At 43.7% G+C, this 20,797-nt stretch overlaps 1 protein-coding gene and 1 long non-coding RNA gene across 6 annotated transcripts in view; one reads left to right on the forward strand and one right to left on the reverse strand.

Annotated features, from left to right (window-relative positions):
• Positions 1-18,084, forward strand: part of Kmt5b (lysine methyltransferase 5B) — a 50,750-nt gene extending 32,666 nt beyond the window's left edge. For 4 of the 5 annotated variants that reach the window (XM_029538972.1, XM_021216089.2, XM_029538966.1 and 1 more), the window contains 7 exons: positions 2,206-2,371; positions 2,860-2,969; positions 4,423-4,589; positions 4,824-4,843; positions 4,927-5,063; positions 6,828-7,024; positions 13,898-18,084. In XM_029538972.1, coding sequence (XP_029394832.1) covers positions 2,206-2,371; positions 2,860-2,969; positions 4,423-4,589; positions 4,824-4,843; positions 4,927-5,063; positions 6,828-7,024; positions 13,898-15,372 — 2,272 coding nt within the window. In that variant the 3' untranslated portion in view covers positions 15,373-18,084. Of the gene's footprint in view, positions 1-2,205; positions 2,372-2,859; positions 2,970-4,422; positions 4,590-4,823; positions 4,844-4,926; positions 5,064-6,827; positions 7,033-13,897 lie in introns of those variants that run through there. The other variant, XM_029538973.1, reaches the window with a different exon arrangement.
• The window catches only part of LOC110334241, a 51,028-nt gene that overhangs the window by 1,472 nt on the left and 28,759 nt on the right, over positions 1-20,797 (reverse strand). Inside the window, exon 2 of the long non-coding RNA XR_002381112.1 lies at positions 3,551-3,629. This is a non-coding gene — a long non-coding RNA (uncharacterized LOC110334241). The remainder of the gene's footprint in view (positions 1-3,550; positions 3,630-20,797) is intronic.

Genomic DNA, 20,797 nt, shown 5'->3' on the forward strand with positions numbered 1-20,797 from the left:
CTGCCTCCCAAGTGCTGGGATTAAAGGCATGTGCCACCACGCCCTGCTCATGGGTTTTATTTGAACACAAATCCCTAATTTCTTTTTCTTTTTTTGTTGGATTGTGGGTTGATTTATTGTTTTTTTGTTTTTTTAAAACAGAAAATCCCTATTTGAGAAAATTAACCAAATGAAGTTGACATACAAAGAAATTATTTTTGTTTGGTTTGTTTGCTTGCTTTTTTTGAGAGGGTTTCTCTTTGTAGCCTTGGCTGTCCGGGAACTCCCTCTGAGATCTGCCTGCCTCTGCCTCCCAGAGTGCTGGGGTTAAAGGGTGCATTGCCACTGCCTGGCACAAAGAAATTCTTTTTTTTTTTTTTTTTAAAAAGGGGATTTTTTGTTGTTGTTGTTGTTGTTTTTCTTTTTTTTCTTTTTAGAGATTTATTTATTTATTTTATCTAAGTACATTGTAGCTGTCTTCAGACACTCCAGAAGAGGGAGTCAGATCTCTCTCTTTACGGACCACCATGTGGTTGCTGGGATTTGAACTCAGGACCTTCAGAAGAGCAGTTGGGTGTTCTTACCTGCTGAGCCATCTCACCTGCCCCACAAAGAAATTCTTAAATCAAGACCCATATCTCTCCTAGCAGCTCAGGCTTTGCCAAGTATAGCTCCAGAGGAAAGGGCTCACAGAGCATACTTGGAAGCTGGCTATGCCAGCTACATGTTAACATATTTTACAGTCATATAGCTGGTTTTACAACTAAACCCTTTAAAATTTTGTCCCAAATAAATTTCACCAATATAATAGTCTCATTTTCTGAATTAAGATGTTGGCATTTTGCCAGGCAGTGGCGCACACCTTTAATCCCAGCACTTGAGAGGCAGAGGCAGGGGAATCTCCGAGTCCAGGCCACCCTGGTTCATAGAGCAAGTTTCAGAACAGCCAGGGCCACATAGAGAAACACTGTCTCAAAAAAAGTAAAGAACCAGCACTTGGGAGGCAGAGGCAGGCGGATTTCTGAGTTCGAGGCCAGCCTGGTCTACCAAGTGAGTTCCAGGACAGCCAGGGCTACACAGAGGAACCCTGTCTCGAAAAACCAAAAAAAAAAAAAAAAAAAAAAAAGTAAAGAAGATTTTGGCATTTCTCCTGTTCTCTGGATGAAATTGCCCAATGTCAATTGGGTGGTTGGACTATCAAGATGTGTTCGAAGGTGGGGTTTTCTGCTGTGCACAAAGACATTTTGGTTATAGCTTTATTGTATGTCAGTGCACCTCTGGACCCATTGCCCTGCACTTGACCTTAAGTCCATGTCAGACACTTGCCTTTCTACCTCTACTTGGATTTTGTCTATTCTAAGCCGTTCGTTTTGTGCCTCTCAAAGTAGGTGATTAATGGATTTGTGAGGCAAAACAGGTTTTTGAGTCCTCTCATTTCACAGTTAATGAGATAACAGTCCAAAGCATTAAAGTGCTGTTTGAAGGAAAAAAGGAAACTGTGCCCTGGAGAGATGGCTCAGTGGATAAAGAATTTGTCGTATAAGTATGAGGACTGGTGATCTGGTTCCCAGAACCAATATTTTTAAAAAAGTTTAAAAGCCAGATAGATATAGCAGCCTGAATGTAACCCCAACACTCAAGGGTGGAGGTGGCACACTGCACTAGCCAAATCAGCAAGCTCTGGGTTTAACGAAAGACAGCTTTGAATACATAAAGTGGAGAGCGATGGAGAAATGTGCCTAGTATCAACCTCTGTCCTTCACATGCATACATGTGTGCATCTACACATGCAAACATGCATAGAATACCACATTCAGAGGAAAAGGAAAAAAAGGAAGTTTTTTTCAGGTAATTGTAGTAATTGACAATTTAACTGTCAAGATTATTGTTTTCTTCTTTAAGTCTTTGCTGTGATAACCACATTGTCTGTAGGATTCCAGCTTCCTTAAGATCTGTTCAGTTGAATCAGTAGCTCAAGAATTGTGTTAGATGGCCTAGAGATAGCTACTCTTGTAGAGGACTCAGGTTCAGTTTTAGTACTCAACTGTCTGTACCTCCCCTTCAGGTGTTCTGACATCCTCTTGTGACTCCAACAAGGCACCAGGCACACTTGTGGTGCACATATATGCATGCAGGCCAAATATATAATATATATAAAATAAATCAGTTTTAAAAGTTGAAAGAATTGTGATAGATAACTAAACTTGCTATTTTGATTTCTTTCAGATTTCGGCCTATAAAAGGAAGGCAAGAAGAGCTAAAGGAAGTCATTGAACGCTTTAAGAAAGATGAACACTTAGAGAAAGCTTTCAAATGTTTGACTTCGGGTGAATGGGCACGGCATTATTTTCTCAACAAAAACAAAATGCAGGAGAAATTATTCAAGGAACATGTAAGTTAAGTGCATCAATGCTGCTAACCTATGTCCAGATACATTGGAACTGGCTGTGGTAGCTGAAGTTGGAAGATTGCTACAAGTTTGAGGCCAGTGTGGGCTACATAATGAAGCCAAATGTTTGTGAGCAGTGGTGGCTATGGCTTACAGAGCTTGAGGTTGAATCCAGGGCACATGCTGGGCAAAGTACTCTGCCACCTGATTAGTCCCCAGCCTTTGAGTTAGATTTTCATCAAAGCAGTAAATGTAAAGATCTGTAATACAGAAGGTGACCTGGCTGTTCATCTGGAGTGAAGTTCTTTGTGTACCTCTTGAGCAGCAAAGCCGAGCCATTGAGTATTTACATGTGTGAACACTGAGACTAACAGGAAAGGTTTCACTTCGCTATTCAGTAGTTTACATTGTTGTTGTTGGTGGTGGTATACTTTTATAATTTTGAGAAAGTCTAGTAGAATAAATAGTATCACTTTTTTTTCCTGTTTTAGGTCTTTATTTACTTGAGGATGTTTGCGACTGACAGTGGATTTGAAATACTACCTTGTAATAGATACTCTTCAGAACAAAATGGAGCCAAGATAGTTGCAACAAAAGAGTGGTAATTATTATACTAGTCGAAACTCAGTGTGTTTCTGTTTAAAGTTCTGAAGTTGTCATTAAAGTACTTAAGAAACCGTGGTCAGGGTGAGCCAGTGTGTTCCCTGAGAATCAGTGCAGTGCCAAGCTCAAACCTATTGATTCAGGGGTAGTGAAGTCAGAAGTCTGGGTAACCTGGTCCCATCTCTAAACCACAGCATGTTGATTCTAAATAGCTGTTCTGTGGTGGACTGCTGGAGGAGGAGGGTGACAAGGCTGATGACCTGCTTCCAGGGTCAGTGTGACAGGTCTTAAGTATTACAGGTAAAAACATTTGAATACATGAACCTGCTTTAAAACATGCATGCATACCAGCTTAAATAAAAGTAAAGTAGTAATGACTGTTTTTAATCCCAACACTCAGGAAACAAACAGAGCTTTGTGAGTTCAAGGCCAGCTTGGTCTGCATAGTAAGTTCCAAGCTAGCCAAGCCACACAGTGAGATCCCATCTCAAAAGTAAAATCAAATCTTAGTTTGAGGCTTAAAAGCCATAGATGAGGTCAAAGGTGTGACTCTCTATCCTATTAATACTTGTTCCTTACCTTTTATCCCAGGAGAACTAGGTAGTCCCTCCTATGGTTCTTTAGTATTTTGATAGCAAAGATGTCAGGTCTCGGGTATCTGAAAATAGAATGTGCAAAAGAACATTATTCCCAAGTAGACCTGGGATGGGTGTCCACAGAGGTACTGTGACTCAGGTTTGGATTGAGCTGCTAATCAGCTCTCCTGTCTCTGGTGTTACACATGACAGGCTTGAGACCTAGGGCCCAAGGGCTGTACTTTGCAATAAAGCAGCCACAAGCTTCACCAGTCCTGGAAATACAGTCTGTCTCAATGAAGAGCTGCCATATACATCCTCACCGGAGTTCACATTGTGTTCTTTTTCTCTTTCATAGTTCCTATAGTAATTGCCTGCTGAAGTATTATTTGGGATATGTGGACTTAAAATACATTACTAAGAGGAATGTTACCTCTTCTTCCTTGGTGTGGCTACTAGGAAACTTAACCTTGTAGTTTGGGCTTGCAGAACACTTTAAGTGAGTGGTGTACCCTACTGGATGATGACAACATTCTAGACCCTCATGACCCCACTACTGTGGGACCAGTTGCAAATGTAATGCAGAACAGCAGGTAGTTGAGCCCCTGCCTCCCATGAGATGCTGATTCAGGCTCTGCAGAGTGTTGAGAGTTCCAAGCAGCACCTTGCCTTACCTAGAGGAGCTTCCATTCTCTGTGGCAGTAAGGCAGATAAGAAATCAGGAAGAGCATGCTTAGGTGGACTCCAGGTCAGTCAGCAAAGTATGTGGAGCCAGCGCTGCTCAGTTTTGATATTTAGTGGGAAGGCTTTTTTTTTTTTTTAAAAAAGAAGCCTTTATTATAATTACTAGTAATTTTTATCACATATTTTAAATAGGAAACGAAATGACAAAATAGAATTACTGGTGGGTTGTATTGCCGAACTTTCAGAAATTGAGGAGAACATGCTACTTAGACACGGAGAAAACGACTTCAGTGTCATGTATTCCACAAGGAAAAATTGTGCTCAACTCTGGCTCGGTCCTGCTGCATTTATAAATCATGGTAAGCTGCCTTTTGAGGCGTCTACACCGTGTGGGCTGGCTGCCCACAGCTAGTGTGGCCTGGCCGTACTCAGGGGAGTTTGGAATGGCCATTATCTTCAGATTTATTAAATATGTCCAGTGTGACTTGAGACCTAAACTGTGAAGTTGTCTGGAAAGCCTTTTCAGATTCTATAACTTCGTGTTTCAGATCTTATCAGCAGTTAATTGACTTTCTCTTTTGGACATTTTTCAGATTGCAGACCTAACTGTAAGGTAAGCATAAAAGAAACCAGATACCTCAAGGATTCTTTATTTGCCTTGGGTGTGAGAGTCTTAACACTTTACTTCTATTTCAGTTTGTGTCAACTGGTCGAGATACAGCATGTGTTAAGGCTCTGAGAGATATTGAACCTGGAGAAGAAATTTCTTGTTACTATGGAGATGGGTTTTTTGGAGAAAATAATGAGTTCTGCGAATGTTACACTTGTGAAAGGTAAAGGATCAGACTCTGCCTATTCAGCATGTAACTATCATGATGGTATAGTATTGACCCTGCCCAACCACCCACATCATATGAGTGTAGAGCCATCATGTGCTCTGTAGCTCAGCACCAAATGTAGTGTGAAAAACAGAATTAGATGTGATACAGCTATTACTGACGGGTCACAGTACAGAAGTGCTTAAGAGAAAACAACAATAAATGTAGTCTATGAGGGTGTGCAAACGAAAAACACAGTTGGGGTAATAAGTTTCATATAAATTGTACTAGTTTTACTAGAAGAATTTTGTAAGGTAAAATCTGATGACAGGCCCTCAAGATAAGATCTGAGTGAAAAGAACTGTGATATTGGCTGTGAACACATAGATGCTACTCTTTCCATAAGAATAAATTGCTTGAAACTTTATTTTTGGAATTGACCAAAACTATATTAAAGCTTATGAAATATTATATGCTTGATGAAAACCAAGAAAAACAAAATCAAAAAAAACATTAGGGGTAGTCAGGCAGGGTAGTTTATGCCAATAATTCCAGTATTTGGGAGGCTGAATCACATGCACTTGGAAAAGTTTAAGGTAAACCTAGGCCACACAGCAAGCTCTCTCTCAAAACAATCATGAAAGAAGACTCGTCCTCAGCACTGAACAACAGCGACCACAGCAAAGGTTAGAGGATGGTTGGGATGTAATGGCTATGGAGCTGTTTCAAGGGAAGGGTAGATCCCAGCACTCAGAGAGTGAGGCAGGAGAATTAGAGTGCACATGGGAAGTGAGTACTACCTCTGCTTCTGGAGAACTATAGGCTAGGCTTCCAAGTACAGTTTAAATAAACAATATAAAATGATTAGAAAAAGATCTACCTAAGGCCTTGAGAGTTAAAAGCATGTGCTGCTCTTAACAGGACCCAAATTTAGTTCCTGACACCCTCTTGTCTTCTGAGGGTTTGTGTGTTCATGTGTGCACACGTAATTAAAAAGAAAATAAAACTTTACCCAAAAAAGTGTCAGAGCCAAATGTGGTGGTGCACTCCTTTAATCCCAACACCCAGAAAGTAGAGGCCAGCAGATCTCATGTGACTTAGAGGCCATCTTGGTCTACATAGAAAGACCCAGGACAGCTAGAACCAGAGACCCTTGTCAGAAAGAGAGGGGGGTGGGGGAGGGAGGGAAGGTCCTTTTCAAAGGACCCAAGTTCCAGTCTTAGCCCCTGTGCCATGCTCTTAGCAGCTTCCAGTTACTTCAGCTCCAAAGGATCTGATGCCATTTCTGGCTTTTGTAGGCTCAGGTGTGAGTGACCTCATGCATATTTAAACACACACATCTCACAGAACATTGAATACATTCACAAATGTTCTCTGGAATATGAGCTTTCAAAGCATGTGTTCAGTGTATGCTTCCTTTTAGACATGGTGCAAGAAAATTAAGTGCTAGGTAAAATGGTTATAATGTAGAATTTTAGTTTTGCTTCCTTAAAAATAAATAATATAAATTGAAGAGTCCTCTATATAGTGTATCTACAGATCAGGTCCACAGACAGAAATGAGTAATTAAGACAGACATTGTAAGTATAGTTTCAAAAAAGTTTTGGTAGATGCATGCTGGCTCTCTGAGAGCTCTAAAGCGGGCGGTTCTCTAACTGTAGTGGAGGCCTCATCAGATCATCTCAGCCCTTGACCTAGTGTGGCCGCACACCCTCGGCAGCCAAGCTTATTGTGAGTCGTCTGCTCCATTTGTTTGACCTTTGCTGTTTTCTCTTTCAGACGGGGAACTGGTGCTTTTAAATCACGAGTAGGACTGCCTGCGCCTGCTCCTGTTATCAATAGCAAATACGGACTTAGAGAAACAGATAAACGCTTAAATAGGCTTAAAAAGTTAGGTGACAGCAGCAAAAACTCAGACAGTCAGTCTGTCAGCTCTAACACAGATGCAGACACCACTCAGGAAAAAGACAATGCAAGTAAGTAAGGGAGCTGCTGTAAGGTGCCAGTTACGCTCCTCAGTTCTGTAGCATGCCCTAGGAGGGTTTTTTTGTTTTTTGTTCCTTGTTTTTGTGTTCTTTGTTTTTAAGATTTATTTGTTTGTTACTGCACTGTCACTGTCCTCAGACACACCAGAAGAGGGACTCAGATCCCATTACAGATGGTTGTGAGCCACCATGTGGTTGCTGGGAATTGAACTCAGGACCTCTGGAAGAGCAGTCAGTGCTCTTAACCACTGAGCCATCTCTCCAGCCCAGCCTCAGTGGTTTTGAAACTCCAGATTGACAGAAACTGAGACTTGAGGCATTTCATACTTTTCATCCATAGCAGTTTATATCAATTCCAAATTTAGAGCCAACATCTATATGTGTTTTTGAATACTTGGTAATTGGACATTGAAATATTCAGCATATGTTCCAGGACCATCATGCTCAAGGAAAACATTTTCAAGTCATTAGTGATGGGTAATGGTATTTTAGGCCCCACAAGAGCTTGGCTGGTTCATCAGGCTACCCAGGTCCATCTCCAGCCAGTCTAGGAACAGGATGGACCCAGAGTTCATTATAGCTTCAAGACTTCCATTAATTTAACTACTTGGTTAGCATTTTTTGAGGTGAATCAACCTAGTTCACTAGGTTCAGAAGTGTGCCAAGAGTGTTTGGATGTGGCTATTGTAGGGTGTGTGATTGCTACTGCAGAAAGTAGCAAACCAGGAAGCTCGGAGCCAGTTTTATGTTGGTGAAGTGTCTAATGGAAACTAGGGGTGGTGGTGAACAAGAGAAAGGAAGAGAAGAAATGTTACAGAGGCCAAGGACAGCACGGTGGAGCTTGAGTGCTGGGACCTCTGTGGAGGCTGTGATGCCATACATCAGCGGGTTCTCCTGTCTAACTCGTCTCTGCTAGAGTCGTCTGTGAGAAAGGTTGGCCTTGGTTACCCACAGAGTATATCTTCTAGCACTCTAGTGACTGAGCACTCGGGATCACCCTCAGGCACTGGCTGTTCCAGGGTCTTCTCCATGCCTTCAGCTGTTTTCATCCCACTCTTGGGTGTTCCTTTCCCTTACAGAAAATTTTGAAGAAAAGGGAAAGTGTCTCCATGATGGTAAATGCTACTGTGTGAATATCTGAATCTACTTGAAGTTCAAGGCCAGGCATAACCTCTAGTATAAAAGCAATAGTGTGGTTCAAGTTCACAAGTTAGCTGAGGCTCAAAGTGAACAAAGAGGAGGTGTTAGTCTCTCATTCGCTGTTGACTGTTGGTTCTATTAATAAAGGCAGTGCAATGAACTTTGTTTTCTTGAGTCTGGTTCCTTGAAGACACTGGAGCTTGTGAAGCCCATTTCATAAATACTTACTGGCAACACTGAGGTGTGGGCTGCCATTCAGATGGCCACAATGCTATCCTCAACAAATGGCTCTGATGAATGAGAGAGTCCCTGTGTTTTTGTAGATGAACTTGATCACTAGTATATCCATTATAAACTCTGTACACTTCTTAGCTTAAATACTTAATACAAATAGTTTGTTGAGGTGTTGTGTATGCTAGTGTGTTACAACATGAGAAATATTTATTACGAAGTCCGGTGGTTTTTAGAGAAATACCAAGATGTGGTGGTTCTGGCCCTTCCTGGGAAACTTATGCCTCACCTTCAAGACAAGTACAAAGTTACTGCAGAGCTAACTATTTTTTCTCAAGGGCAGAAAGCATGAACAGTACCTTCGAGCTGTAGTCTCAGCATCTTAGAATAGGAAGTTCAACCCTGTTAGTGGCTGCTTGTGTTAGGTGCTTGGGTTATTAATCAGAATGCCTTTTAGCAACATGTATGTTAAAGTAAGCCAAAGCTTACTGTCAGTGACATGAAGGCATGGCCCACGGCTCAGGAAGTCATTTTGGGTGTCATTTTGCCACTCTTGCCTGGCAGGAGATGACATCTAAAAGTGTAGGCATCTATTGTGTCCTTTGCCCTTTTTCTTACCTATGCTTTAGCTATCTTGTGAGGGTTTTGTTTTTGTTTTTGTTTTAATTTTGTTTTTTTGTCCCTGGCACATGCGTGGAGGTTAGATGACAAGTAAGTGCTGTCCTTCCATTGTGCTAAACTCAGCAATGGAACTAGGTGTGGTTACCTAGTCAGTGTTGTTTTTAGAAGTTAAGGTCTTGCCAGAATATCCTGACCATAATTCAGCAAGCATCGGAACTTTCTCCCAGGGCATCAGGCATGCCTCGTGTATGGCAGGGGCTGCTGTCGGCCTGCTTGCTTCTCTTCCCCCCGCCTTTACTTGCAGTTTGGCAGCTGATAGAAGTCCTGCTTTGACAGGTGTACAAGGCAGCATTGCTCCCTAGGCACAAGGAAAACATTCTTTCTCTAAACAAGGCTTGAGAGACGGTGTCTCAGGAGGTCCAAATTGACTTTCTGCATTAGCACCCTGGAGTGAAGACAGCAAGACATTTCATGTCCAAAAGTCTAATGTCCTCCAGGCTGAGTTCCAGCGCCCTTTGGAAGGTCATGGTTTTCTAGGCCTTGGTACCTTACTGGCTTGTCTGTCTCCTATAATTAGTGATAAGGTGTCTGAAATGTGAAAACTCAAGTAGAACCCAAAACTGGACAGGCACTACCCTCATCACAAGCCAATAGAGGACCCAGCAGACATGCCAGTAGAAAGAGTTTATGTGGACTAAAGGAGCACCTGGCTGTGCATGAAGGCAGGACTGCCCCTTCTCTCTGCAGTGACACCTCTCACTGACTCGTTTTCCCGCCCCACCTGCCTTTCTATGCCTTTCTCATCACTCTTTTCAGGTAGCCTTTGCCAGTCGATCACGACAGGCAAAAGTCCTTGTGCCTGATAAATGGGAGACGTTCACGTGCTGCTTAGGCTCTTCTGGATTCTAAACTACAAGTGATCCTTGTACAAACTTGATTCACATGCATTGCCAACATAGTCTAAGAGCTCAAGGCAACACTAGTGCTCTTTTGTTGTGCTTCTTTATGGTGCACACTGAGTGGCATACTTCTGTATTATTTAAATGACAACCTGGAGCAATCACAGTCCGTGGCCATACATACAGTGTGCCCTTTGTGAGTTGGAACTGAAACTCTAATGTAGGCAGCATAACAGTGATCAGGAACTCAGTGTCTGGAACCACAGCCAAGCTCAAGGATCACCTCTCAGCAGCTGGCATTTGGAGATCCACTAGCCCAAGGAAGCTTGGTTCCTCCATAGGTATGTTAAGAACCACTTTAGGTCATCATGTGACTAGTGTGCAATATCCAGCAGGTAGCAGTCAGGAGAAATGTACACCCCCTTATCCCCAAAGTTACCATCCAGGTTATGCATTTGGGATTTATTGACCATTACAAAAGAGAGAAGGTGCCCTCAGCAAGGGCAACTAGGGCACTCCTCCCTCGTGAACATCAGGGCCCTGACTGAATCTCAATACACTTTGTGTCAACCAGCTTTCCTCCTTTAGACTTAGCATCATGAAAGCCTCATCTCTCACAAGTATTCTTTTTGTTGTTGTTGTTGTTGTTGTTGTTGTTGTTGTTGTTTTCAAGACAAGGTTTCTCTGTATAGCCCTGGCTGTCCTGGAACTCACTTTGTAGACCAGGCTGGCCTCAAACTCAGAAATCTGCCTGTCTCTGCCTCCCAAGTACTGGGGTTAAAGATGTGCACCACCACTGCCCGGCTCTTCTTCTTAAGTGTCTGCATAGTGACTCATCTCTGGCACTCTTGGAGCGTCTTAATCACATTTTTCCGCTTCATTCTTTCAGTGAGCTCACCTTTTCACTGGACTTTTAGTAAGGTGATACTTTTCAAATAAGCTGAATGCCTTAACAGAAACGTAAGGGCAACATTTTCTGAAACAGTGTGCCATCAAGTGCAGTCTGTGTTCAGATCACAAACATGAGAACCACTTGGTCAGTGGTTGGCACTGATACCTACAGGGAATCCAAGAAAGGGGGGGTCTGGGAGAAATCAGACTTAGAATCAACTTAAAATGGAGTTCAGCTAATGGGTTAAATTAAGAACTAAGTAAAGAGAACCTTTGATGCCAATCAGAAGAGGCTCCCTAAAGGTTGAAACTGGCCAGGTGAAGCATGTCTACGGCAGAGGGACTTACGTGCCCAAGCTCACAAGTGTGAAGGCCTTTAATCTGGAAAGCTGCTGCTTCATGGATGGAGAAAAGAAAGAATGTGACTTAGTTGAAGGTTTCAGCTTTTATTCTCAGGCCATCAGAGAATTGCAAGGGTTACCCTCCAGAAGGACATGAGACAGTAAGACAAGCCATTCTGTCTCTGAAGAGATGAGATTGGGCAAGTGCCATGCATGGTCCAGGCAGGAGGTCGTGGCGTGTGGGATGGAAGCAGGTAGGTTTTAGTGCCTAACTGCAGGCATGTGACTTTATGAGGCAGTTAGGGAAGGAAGAATCAGGGATGATCAGCTTCCTGCTTGGGCAGTGGGCAGATGGAATATACTACTGACAGGGTAGAGAACTGAGGGAGAAGCTGCCAGAGCTCTGGGGGGACAATGCAGGCCTATCATCCCTGGAGCAGCTTCAATCAGTGTTCACTACAGAAGGGCTAGAGGCTTAGGAACTGCTAGCATCTGACGGCAACTGTGGCCAGGTAGGCACTTGTCACCTGGAAAATTATATTCAAAGGGCTGGGGCCGGCAGCTGCCTCATGGTCTGCCAGGGCCAAAGGAAGAGAAGATCATAGACTCTTAACCTGGAGGAGATGAAAATGGTTACCAGACTCTAGTTGACAGAAATGAAAACAAAGGGACTGGAGAATACACTGTCTTAGGCCGTGGTCTGCCTAGCAAAGGCTGCCCCACTAGAAGCGCGGGGCGCAGTCTGCAGAGGGGTGCTGACAAGAGCATGCTGTGGATCCAGTCATTGGATGGGCTCAAAGCAGGAGTGGGATGGAAATGGGGAAGTGAAAGTGAAAGGCTAGAGACTACAAAGATAGTTCTGGAAGAAGCCATGTTTGAGGAAGCATGAGAAACATAATCCCTTGGGTTGCCCCTGGAAGCAGTCAGAACATAGAACATTAATATGTGTGTATGGTTTATTAGAGCCATCTGTTTGCTAAAGTATTCCCTAATCATCCTACCTTTTAACAGAGAGAGAGAGAGAGAGAGAGAGAGAGAGAGAGAGAGAGAGAGAGAGAGAGAGAGAGAGAGAGAGAGAGAGAGAGAGAGAGAGAGAGAGAGAGAGAGAAGGAGTGCAAGTGTGCACAGTTGTAGGCCATGTCAGTCTGTAAGTCACTCGGCCTCAAGACTAGTACACTGCTCTAGAAATAAGTCCTATCCTTGGCAGCAACCCACACAGATACGTGGATTCTTGGGCCACTCAGCTCTCATCACTGGGCTCTGGTGGTTTGGCAAGCCTGTCTCTGAAGTGGAAAACCTTCTACTCTTGGTGGTTTATTTCAGAATGTTTGTTAAACATCTTTGTTCATTTCTTTTGGTAAAAAGTACTGCTAGAGCCAGGTATAGTGGCGCAGGCCTTTAATCCCAGCACTCGGGAGGCAAAGGCAGGCAGATTTCTGAGTTCGAGGCCAGCCTGATCTACAGAGTGAGTTCCAGGACAGCCAGGGCTACACAGAGAGACCCTGTCTCGAAAAAACAAAACAAAACAAAAAAAGTACTGCTAGGTCCTTGCTTTGCTGTGTGGAAAGAAGAAACAGGGCTGCCCAACCAACTGTTGAGTAGCCCTGAGCTGAGCTGCCCCTGGTCTTTGTGAGGGTAGTGGTCACCACAGCTTTTCTGCTGACTAATTTTAATAAAGGAGCTTTTTGCTGGTTTTTTGTTTTTGTTGTTTTTAACTGCAGAATTCAGAGAATTAAGTAGTTAAAAAATTGACTAATGAGTTGGGGAAGGAGGTGGCAGTGCATGCCTTTAATTCCAGCACTCAGGAGGTAAAGGCAAGCAGATTTCTGAGTTCAAGGCTAGCCTGGTCTATAGAGCTAGTTCTAGGTCAGCCAAGACTATACAAAGAAACCCTGTCTCAAAGACAACAAAAACTTTGACTAATGTAAGATTTTGTGATCATGTAAATGTAAAGAGAAAAGTTAAGACAGTAGGGCAAGGGCACCATGTCTTTGAGCCCCAGACTCCTGAGAGGCACTTAGCTGTCACCTGAGTCCTGCAGCCTTTCTGTGTGCTTAGATCTGTTGTCCTGATTACATCAAGAGTACACCATGGGGCTCTGCAGCTCTTGAGCTAATAGCTACCTGCTGTAGCCTCCCATCCTGTGAAGCAAACAACATATGTTCCTGATGCATGAGTATTGGAGAGCACAGCATATAGTTCTTCAGAGTCTGCTCTGCTTAAAACCATTGGAGAGAATGTGTCTCCCAGAGTCCAGTAGTCAATGCATCTTAGCCTTCTGTTGCTATCCTGGCTAAGGAATAACACACTTTGGGAAAGTTTAAAACAGTGGCTAAGGGTTCAGAAGAGAAGCTGAGCATTACAGTGCACACCAATGATCCCAGCACTTGAGAGACAGGGGGGTTGCCGAGGGTTCATGGCCACCCTGGTCTATCAAGTTCTAGACCAGCCAGGATGTATGTACATAAGACACACATGGGGGGGGGCAGGAGAGGGAGAAGACATGAAGGTAGAAACTAACTCATTTACTTTCCCTTTAAATTTTTTTTATGTAAGAAAAATACTTAGTAGCGGAGACAATATAGTGAAGCTGTTCTGGTGAGACTATTCCTGGAGGGCTGCCTTGCACACGTGTGTATCAGCAGTTTGTGGCTGGTGGTCTGCTTTGGGGATTGATTAATCATGTCATGTTGCAATACCCAGCTGGTTTCATCTTTTTTTTTCCCTTGTGAACTTCACAGCTTCTAACCGAAAACCTTCAGTTGGTGTAAAAAAGAGCAGCAAGAGCAGAGCACTGACGAGGCCGTCCATGCCGAGAGTCCCGGCTGCTCCCAACTCTACCTCACCCAAGCTAGTGCACACGAACAATCCCAGGGTACCAAAGAAACTGAGAAAGCCGGCAAAGCCTTTACTCTCCAAGATCAAACTGAGGAATCACTGTAAGCGGCTGGACCAGAAGAGCACATCCCGCAAGCTCGAGATGGGGAGCTTAGTGCTTAAGGAGCCCAAAGTCGTGCTATATAAAAATTTGCCAATTAAGAAAGAAAGGGAGCCAGAGGGACCAGCCCATGCTGCAGTGGGGAGTGGGTGCTTGACTAGACATGCTGCGAAAGAACACAGGCAGAACCATGGGAGAGGTGCTCACTCGCAGGGTGACAGTTTGCCCTGCACCTACACAACCCGGCGCTCTTTGAGGACAAGGACAGGTCTGAAGGAGACCACTGACATCAAGCTTGAACCAAGTCCCTTGGATGGCTATAAAAATGGTATACTGGAACCTTGCCCAGACAGTGGCCAGCAGCCAACCCCAGAGGTGCTGGAAGAACTGGCTCCTGACACTGCACACAGGGAGGAAGCATCCCAGGAGTGTCCCAAGAATGACTCCTGCCTGTCACGAAAGAAATTTCGACAAAAACCTGTGAAACACTTAGCAAAGACAGAGGATTGCAGTCCAGAGCACAGCTTCCCCGGGAAAGATGGGCTGCCAGATTTGCCAGGGTCTCATCCTGACCAGGGTGAGCCCAGTGGCACAGTCAGGGTGCCCGTGAGCTACACAGACTCTGCTCCCTCACCTGTTGGCTGCTCTGTTGTCACACCCGACAGCTTCACCACAAAAGACAGCTTCAGAACTGCACAAAGTAAAAAGAAGCGGCGGGTCACCAGGTACGATGCACAGCTGATCCTGGAGAACAGCTCTGGAATCCCCAAGCTGACGCTTCGCAGGCGGCACGACAGCAGCAGCAAGACAAACGACCATGAGAGTGATGGCGTGAACTCCTCAAAGATCAGCATCAAGCTCAGCAAGGACCACGACAGTGACAGCAACCTCTATGTCGCCAAGCTAAGTAACGGGGTCAGCGCAGGGCCGGGCAGCAGCTCGACCAAGCTCAAGATCCAGCTCAAGAGGGATGAGGAGAGCAGGGTGCCGTGCGCAGAGGGCCTGCACGAGAACGGGGTGTGCTGCAGTGACCCCCTCTCCCTGCTGGAGTCCCAGATGGAGGTGGACGACTATAGTCAATATGAGGAGGACAGCACAGATGACTCCTCATCTTCTGAGGGGGAGGAGGAGGAGGAGGACTGCGAGGATGACTTCGATGATGATTTCATTCCTCTTCCTCCCGCAAAGCGGCTGAGGCTAATTGTCGGTAAAGACTCCATAGATATTGACATTTCTTCAAGAAGGAGAGAAGATCAGTCTCTAAGACTGAACGCATGAGCGCTCACTCATTGTTCTGGAGAACTAAAAAATAAGAATCCCAGCCACAGCTTCTCAGCGCAGCACTTCTGTGGTCTCCACCTGTAGGCATAATACTGTACAAAGTGTACAGCATCCTGACTCTTAAGTCTGATTTGTGCAAATTTTTATCGTACTTTTTAAATAGCCTTCTTATGTGCAATTCTGAGGGAAAGCCCTGTTGTAAGATAGAGGCTCCAGTAAACTATCCAGTGACAGCAGCTCTCCACATAGGACCTTCAGACACTAATGTGGTTATACTATGTTGTCACCTATAAGAGCAAACCAGCCCTCTTCCATAGATGACTAAACCGTAGTTAGGGCGGAGCAGAGCAGCCTTGTGGGAAGGTTTCCAGCATCTGCTCCTATCACCAGCATTGACCTCTGGCTTTTGGTTTATTTGCTAGATGTTTCCCCCTTGGAGTTGTGTCGGTTTCACACTGTGTACTGGCCCAGGTGTCCTGTCCGTGGCCTTTGTTATCATAGCAGACCATTGGCTGGAAGTCAGATTGAGTTCTTTGAAGAAAAAAAAATTAACTGCCATCTTGTGTGTGACAGCCTGTTCTCAGTACGTTCTCTATGGAGGCTGGCGGTGTGCAGGATGGGATTTCAGAGCAGCTTATTTATTGCTTGTTGTGTAAATTAAAGACCGTGTATTTAACACTTTCCAATCCTTTTAGATAAAATTGTTCTTTGCAAGAATGATTGGTGCTTATTTTTTCAAACCTTTGCTGTGAACAGCGTGGCGGCAGAAAGCAGCGTTTGTCCGATGAACTCCAGCTATCTTAATTTGGGTCTTCAAGTTTCTGTTGCACTTGTAAAATGCTACAAGGAATATTAAATCTATTCACTTTAACTTATAATAGTTTATGAAATAAGAACATGAGTCACAGCTTTTGTTCTGTGGTAACCTATACAAACATTTGTCTTTGGGATTCAATGTAAAGAGCTGAAAACGATGTATATGTTGTAAATATTTGTGTGTTGTGAGAAATTTTTGTCATAAGAAATTAAAAGAACTTACCAGGAAGGTTTTTAAGTTTAGAAATATTCATGCCAATAAAATAGGAAATTATAAATATATAGTGTAAGCACTGCATCAGTGGACGTTCTTGGCTTATATGTTAGTTTATTATGAAAATATCAGATTTTTTTGATTATATTATCAGTCAAACAAAAAGAGGAGTCAGATTTAATTTGTTTTTGAAGCACTTTGAGAAGAGAAATTAATTTTTAAGTAACTTAATGAGCAATTTTTGATTACTGCTTTATGTTCAATACCAGGCTTGTTTGTTTCTCTGGATTATTTTACAAATCAAAGAATTTGAGAATATCAGTTTATAGCAGGTGTTTGACACCAGTGGGTCTGTTTATTTACTGGGAAATGTATAGCTGCCCTTTCAGATAGATAGTGTTACTAAATGACACAAGCTAGTGGACTCAGTGTTGCAGTGTGTCAGAGGGACCTGCAGGGAGTGAAGGTCCAACAGAGAACATCACCTTGCTTCCCTTTTGCTGATGACATGGACCAGTACTCAGCTGGGTGCTTGGAGTCTCAAAACCGTTGCTTGTAGGTTCCAGTTACAAGTTCGCAAGATTCATGGATGTGTCTAGGCTATGATGTCTTTGCTCCTGTGCATGATAGAATTCCCTGCTGTGGTCCTATACAGTCTTGTCTTTGCCATGCAGTCTCACCCTCTTGGGTATCTATGTCATTTGGAAGCAGAAGGAAAGACTGCAGCGTGCACACACACACACACACACACACACACACACACACACACACACACACACAACCATTTGCTATAGCCATGAAGAAAGGTAGTCCTGTGTCTCAAACCTCCTGTCTCAAGGCACCCAGAGCACCTCCAGGATGCTCCCAGTCTTCATGGGTTCCCAAGCATAAGTGGGAGCCAGGAAGCTGACGGTGAGCTCAGGAGCCTGCTCAGGGGAACTGGTCACCTTCATTCTCATGTTCTCTTGGGCTGTTGAGACTTAAACCTTCGCATTTCTTTGAATACCAACAATAGCCATTTCAGGAATTTCAATCTTAAGGAAAAAATAACAAAATAACAATTTCCCATTTTCTCCATTTTAAGCTTAATTTTAGTAACTTATTTATGATGTTTATTTTAGTTTTGTTGTGGCCTTGTCTTTGGAGGCCAATCTTCCCATGGGTCTAAGAGCAGTGACATTGTGAGGAGTTGCTGCCTCTCAGGAGTTGTATGCACAAGCATTCAGCAGTGCTGCTGATGCCTTCTAGGGAACCTTANTTCCGTTTCTCAAGGCAGGGGCCTCNGACTGTTCTCGATCTGCTGTAGAACTTCACTGTGGGGATGCCAGAACCCCACACTCTTGACCAGTCTGGAAGAGGTNACACTCAATAAAACTCTCAGCTTGAGCTTATGCAATGATTGGTAAAGTTTTTGGCAATTGTAAGAATTAGGAAATGATCCTAGAAATAATATGTAAAGTATTCAATTTTCAATCATTTTTCAAATTACTGTTTTAAATTGTTTTGCTGAGTTGTAATACTTTTGAGATACAATGTATTCCTTGTACTGAAAGAATGAAAAGGACTTTTTCAGCATTTGAGGTAAGTTCTTTAACGTTTCATTAAAAAACATTTTTTACAAATATTTTGTACATGCACTTGCAGTATTGAGGTTAATCATTTTAATAAATTCGGAAATTAAAATGATCTGGTCAGTGTTCACTGTATCTTGAGAAGTCTTCCACCAGATGCTTACAGGAAGCAGCTTGTGAGTTGGAGTGAACCATTGTACCTGGTGGCCATGCATGAGAGTAGCCTGATTCCCCTCCCTCAGAGTGGAGAGACCCTGTCTTTCACTCCAGAAAGGCTGCTTTCAGCATCCGAGATACCTGAGGGCTTTCTTCCCAGTGTGACTGGGCTTCCACAGTTCACCATGTTCCACCAAGTTGCCTAGAAACCTTGAGACTCCCTCCTCAAATATCAGCTTTGTGTATCCAGTATACATCCTGCTATATAGGTTACCAGTCAGATTCAGTTGGGCCCAGTACTTTTGTAGCCCCTAATAGAGGACAGATGCTCTTGGCGTGCATGAGAAGGCTCCAGCCTCCTTCCCCTGTGTCCCAGATCCTGTGGGTATTGGACAGCAATAGATCCCAAAAAGTAGAGTAGCAGAGGACCAGGTAGGCGAATGACCACCCCCCACACACACACCTGTGCCTCACTCACCCTCCCATATCACTTAGCTTATATATAACCCAAACTGCCAGTTGACAGATTAGGAGATGGCTTTTGATACTCTATGAGAATCTCTGTGTGTCTTTATCAAGAGTTTCCTAAACTGGGCATGCCTTTAATCCCAGCACTTGGGAGGTGGAGGCAGGCGGATTTCTGAGTTCGAGGCCAGCGTGGTCTACAGAGTGAGTTCCAGGACAGCCAGGGCTATACAGAGAAACCCTGTCTAGAAAAAAAAAAAAAAAAAAAAAAAAAAAAAAAAAAAAAAAAAAGAGTTTCCTGCCCAGGTTTAGCCCTGGAAGATGGGGGTGGCCCAACATAGTCTGCTCTACTAAAAGGAAGTCCTACTTTGCTGGGCCACATAGGTTCAGTCTGAGACATGAACAGGCATACCCTTTTTAGCACAAGTGATGGTTTTTTGTTTTTTTCAAATGTGTTGAGCATCTTTGAGGTATCTGAATAACGTTAGAGAGGTAGGATCTGAGTTAAAGATGAGAGTTGCTTAGGACAGACTGTCTAGGCCTCCCACACAGGGACTGCTGCACTCAAAGCCATTCGTCCTCTGTGACTTTAGATAACAGAAGAGAAGATCGGGCTAGTGAGGGAGAATGGAGAAGGCTAGCTTGGGAAATTACTGCTATTATTAGACAGCAAGCTTAACCAAGGACACTGGAAGTTTCCACAGAGCTACGAAAGGAGAGGAGTTATTCAGGGCTAAGAATAATGGAGGAATTAGGGAGTGTCTTCCTGGTTCGCAGCTTCAAGAGGAGTCCACAGGTCTGAAAAGATAGCACAGTTGTTAAGAGCACTTGTCCTTAACAGAGGACCCAGGTTGATTTCCAGCACCCACATCGTGACTCACAACCTTCAGTAATTCCACCTCCAGAGAACCCAATGCCCTCTTCTGGCCTCCATGGGCACCACGCATACATGTGATATACATACATGTAAGCAAAACACCAATATACTTCTTTGTATAAAAAGAGTGGGTGTGATGGCATATTCCTTTAATCCCAGCACTTGGGAATAGAAGTAGGGCAGATCTCTGAGTTGAAATCCAGCCTGGTCTATGTAGGGAATTCTGGGCTAACCAGGTATACGATGAGACCCTGTCTCAAAAATAAATACGTAAATGAGGCAGGTACAAGTAGGAGGTCCATACCTTTCCAGGGTAGCACAGGCCTCCCATGAGACTACTAAGAGGAAAAAGGGTGAGGAGGAGAGACAGGCCACCTCAGAGCTCTGCCCTACCTATAAGCAGTAGGCAAGGTCATCTGAGGGCAAAGTGGGGTCTGAGGTTTGGGGAGATGTGAAATGGACAGTAGGAATGTAAGATAGCTATAGATTCCCAGTATAATTGGTTAAACATTTACCTATAACCTTGTACAGTCAGCATCCAGCCATCCATGGAATTCCAACTGATAACAGCACTGATCAGTGAATCTAAGACCAGCAGGAGCCTCAGGAGATAGTGGGGTCAGAAGGCATAGAGTTTATGGTGTCAAAAAAAGTTGAGCCAGGCATAAAAGTCCACATCTGTGGGGACAAGTGGACCGTGCTACCAAACAGAAGAACTGGTAAGTTTGAAGCAGGTTCAAAAATCCCATGAAATCTCATAATTGAAAATGGCAGGGGGCTGGAGAGATGGCTCAGCGGTTAAGAGCACTGACTGCTCTTCCAGAGGTCCTGAGTTCAATTCCCAGCAACCACATGGTGTCTCACAACCATCTGCAATGAGATCGGATGCCCTCTTCTGGTATGTCTGAAGCTACACTCATGTACATAAAATAAATCTTTAAAAAAGAAAGAAAGAAAAAAGAAAGAAAGAAAAAGAAAAGAAAGAAAGAAAATGGCAGGTGTTAGAACCAGCTCCCAGCCAGTCTTTCTCTGTCCTGGAACATGTAACCATGACACCCTACTGAGAGGACCATAATAACCAGTCATGTAGCATAAAAACCTAGAGTTTGCCATACTAATAAGGTATTTAGATAGGCCCCGAGTGTTTGGCCAATGAGCTTCCCTTCCTGGGCATCCCTTCCTGCAATGGGTATTTAATCCCTGATTCACCCTTAGTAAGACATACGCATTCACATCCATCATAGAAATAAAGCATTTTGGACAAGCAAGGACCATTTCCTTCATCAAGAATTGCAGCCACTCGAGGCATTTGCCTAAATTTCC

This window comes from Mus pahari, chromosome 1, assembly GCF_900095145.1.
Source record: "Mus pahari chromosome 1, PAHARI_EIJ_v1.1, whole genome shotgun sequence".
Classification (NCBI taxonomy): Eukaryota; Metazoa; Chordata; class Mammalia; order Rodentia; family Muridae; genus Mus; species Mus pahari.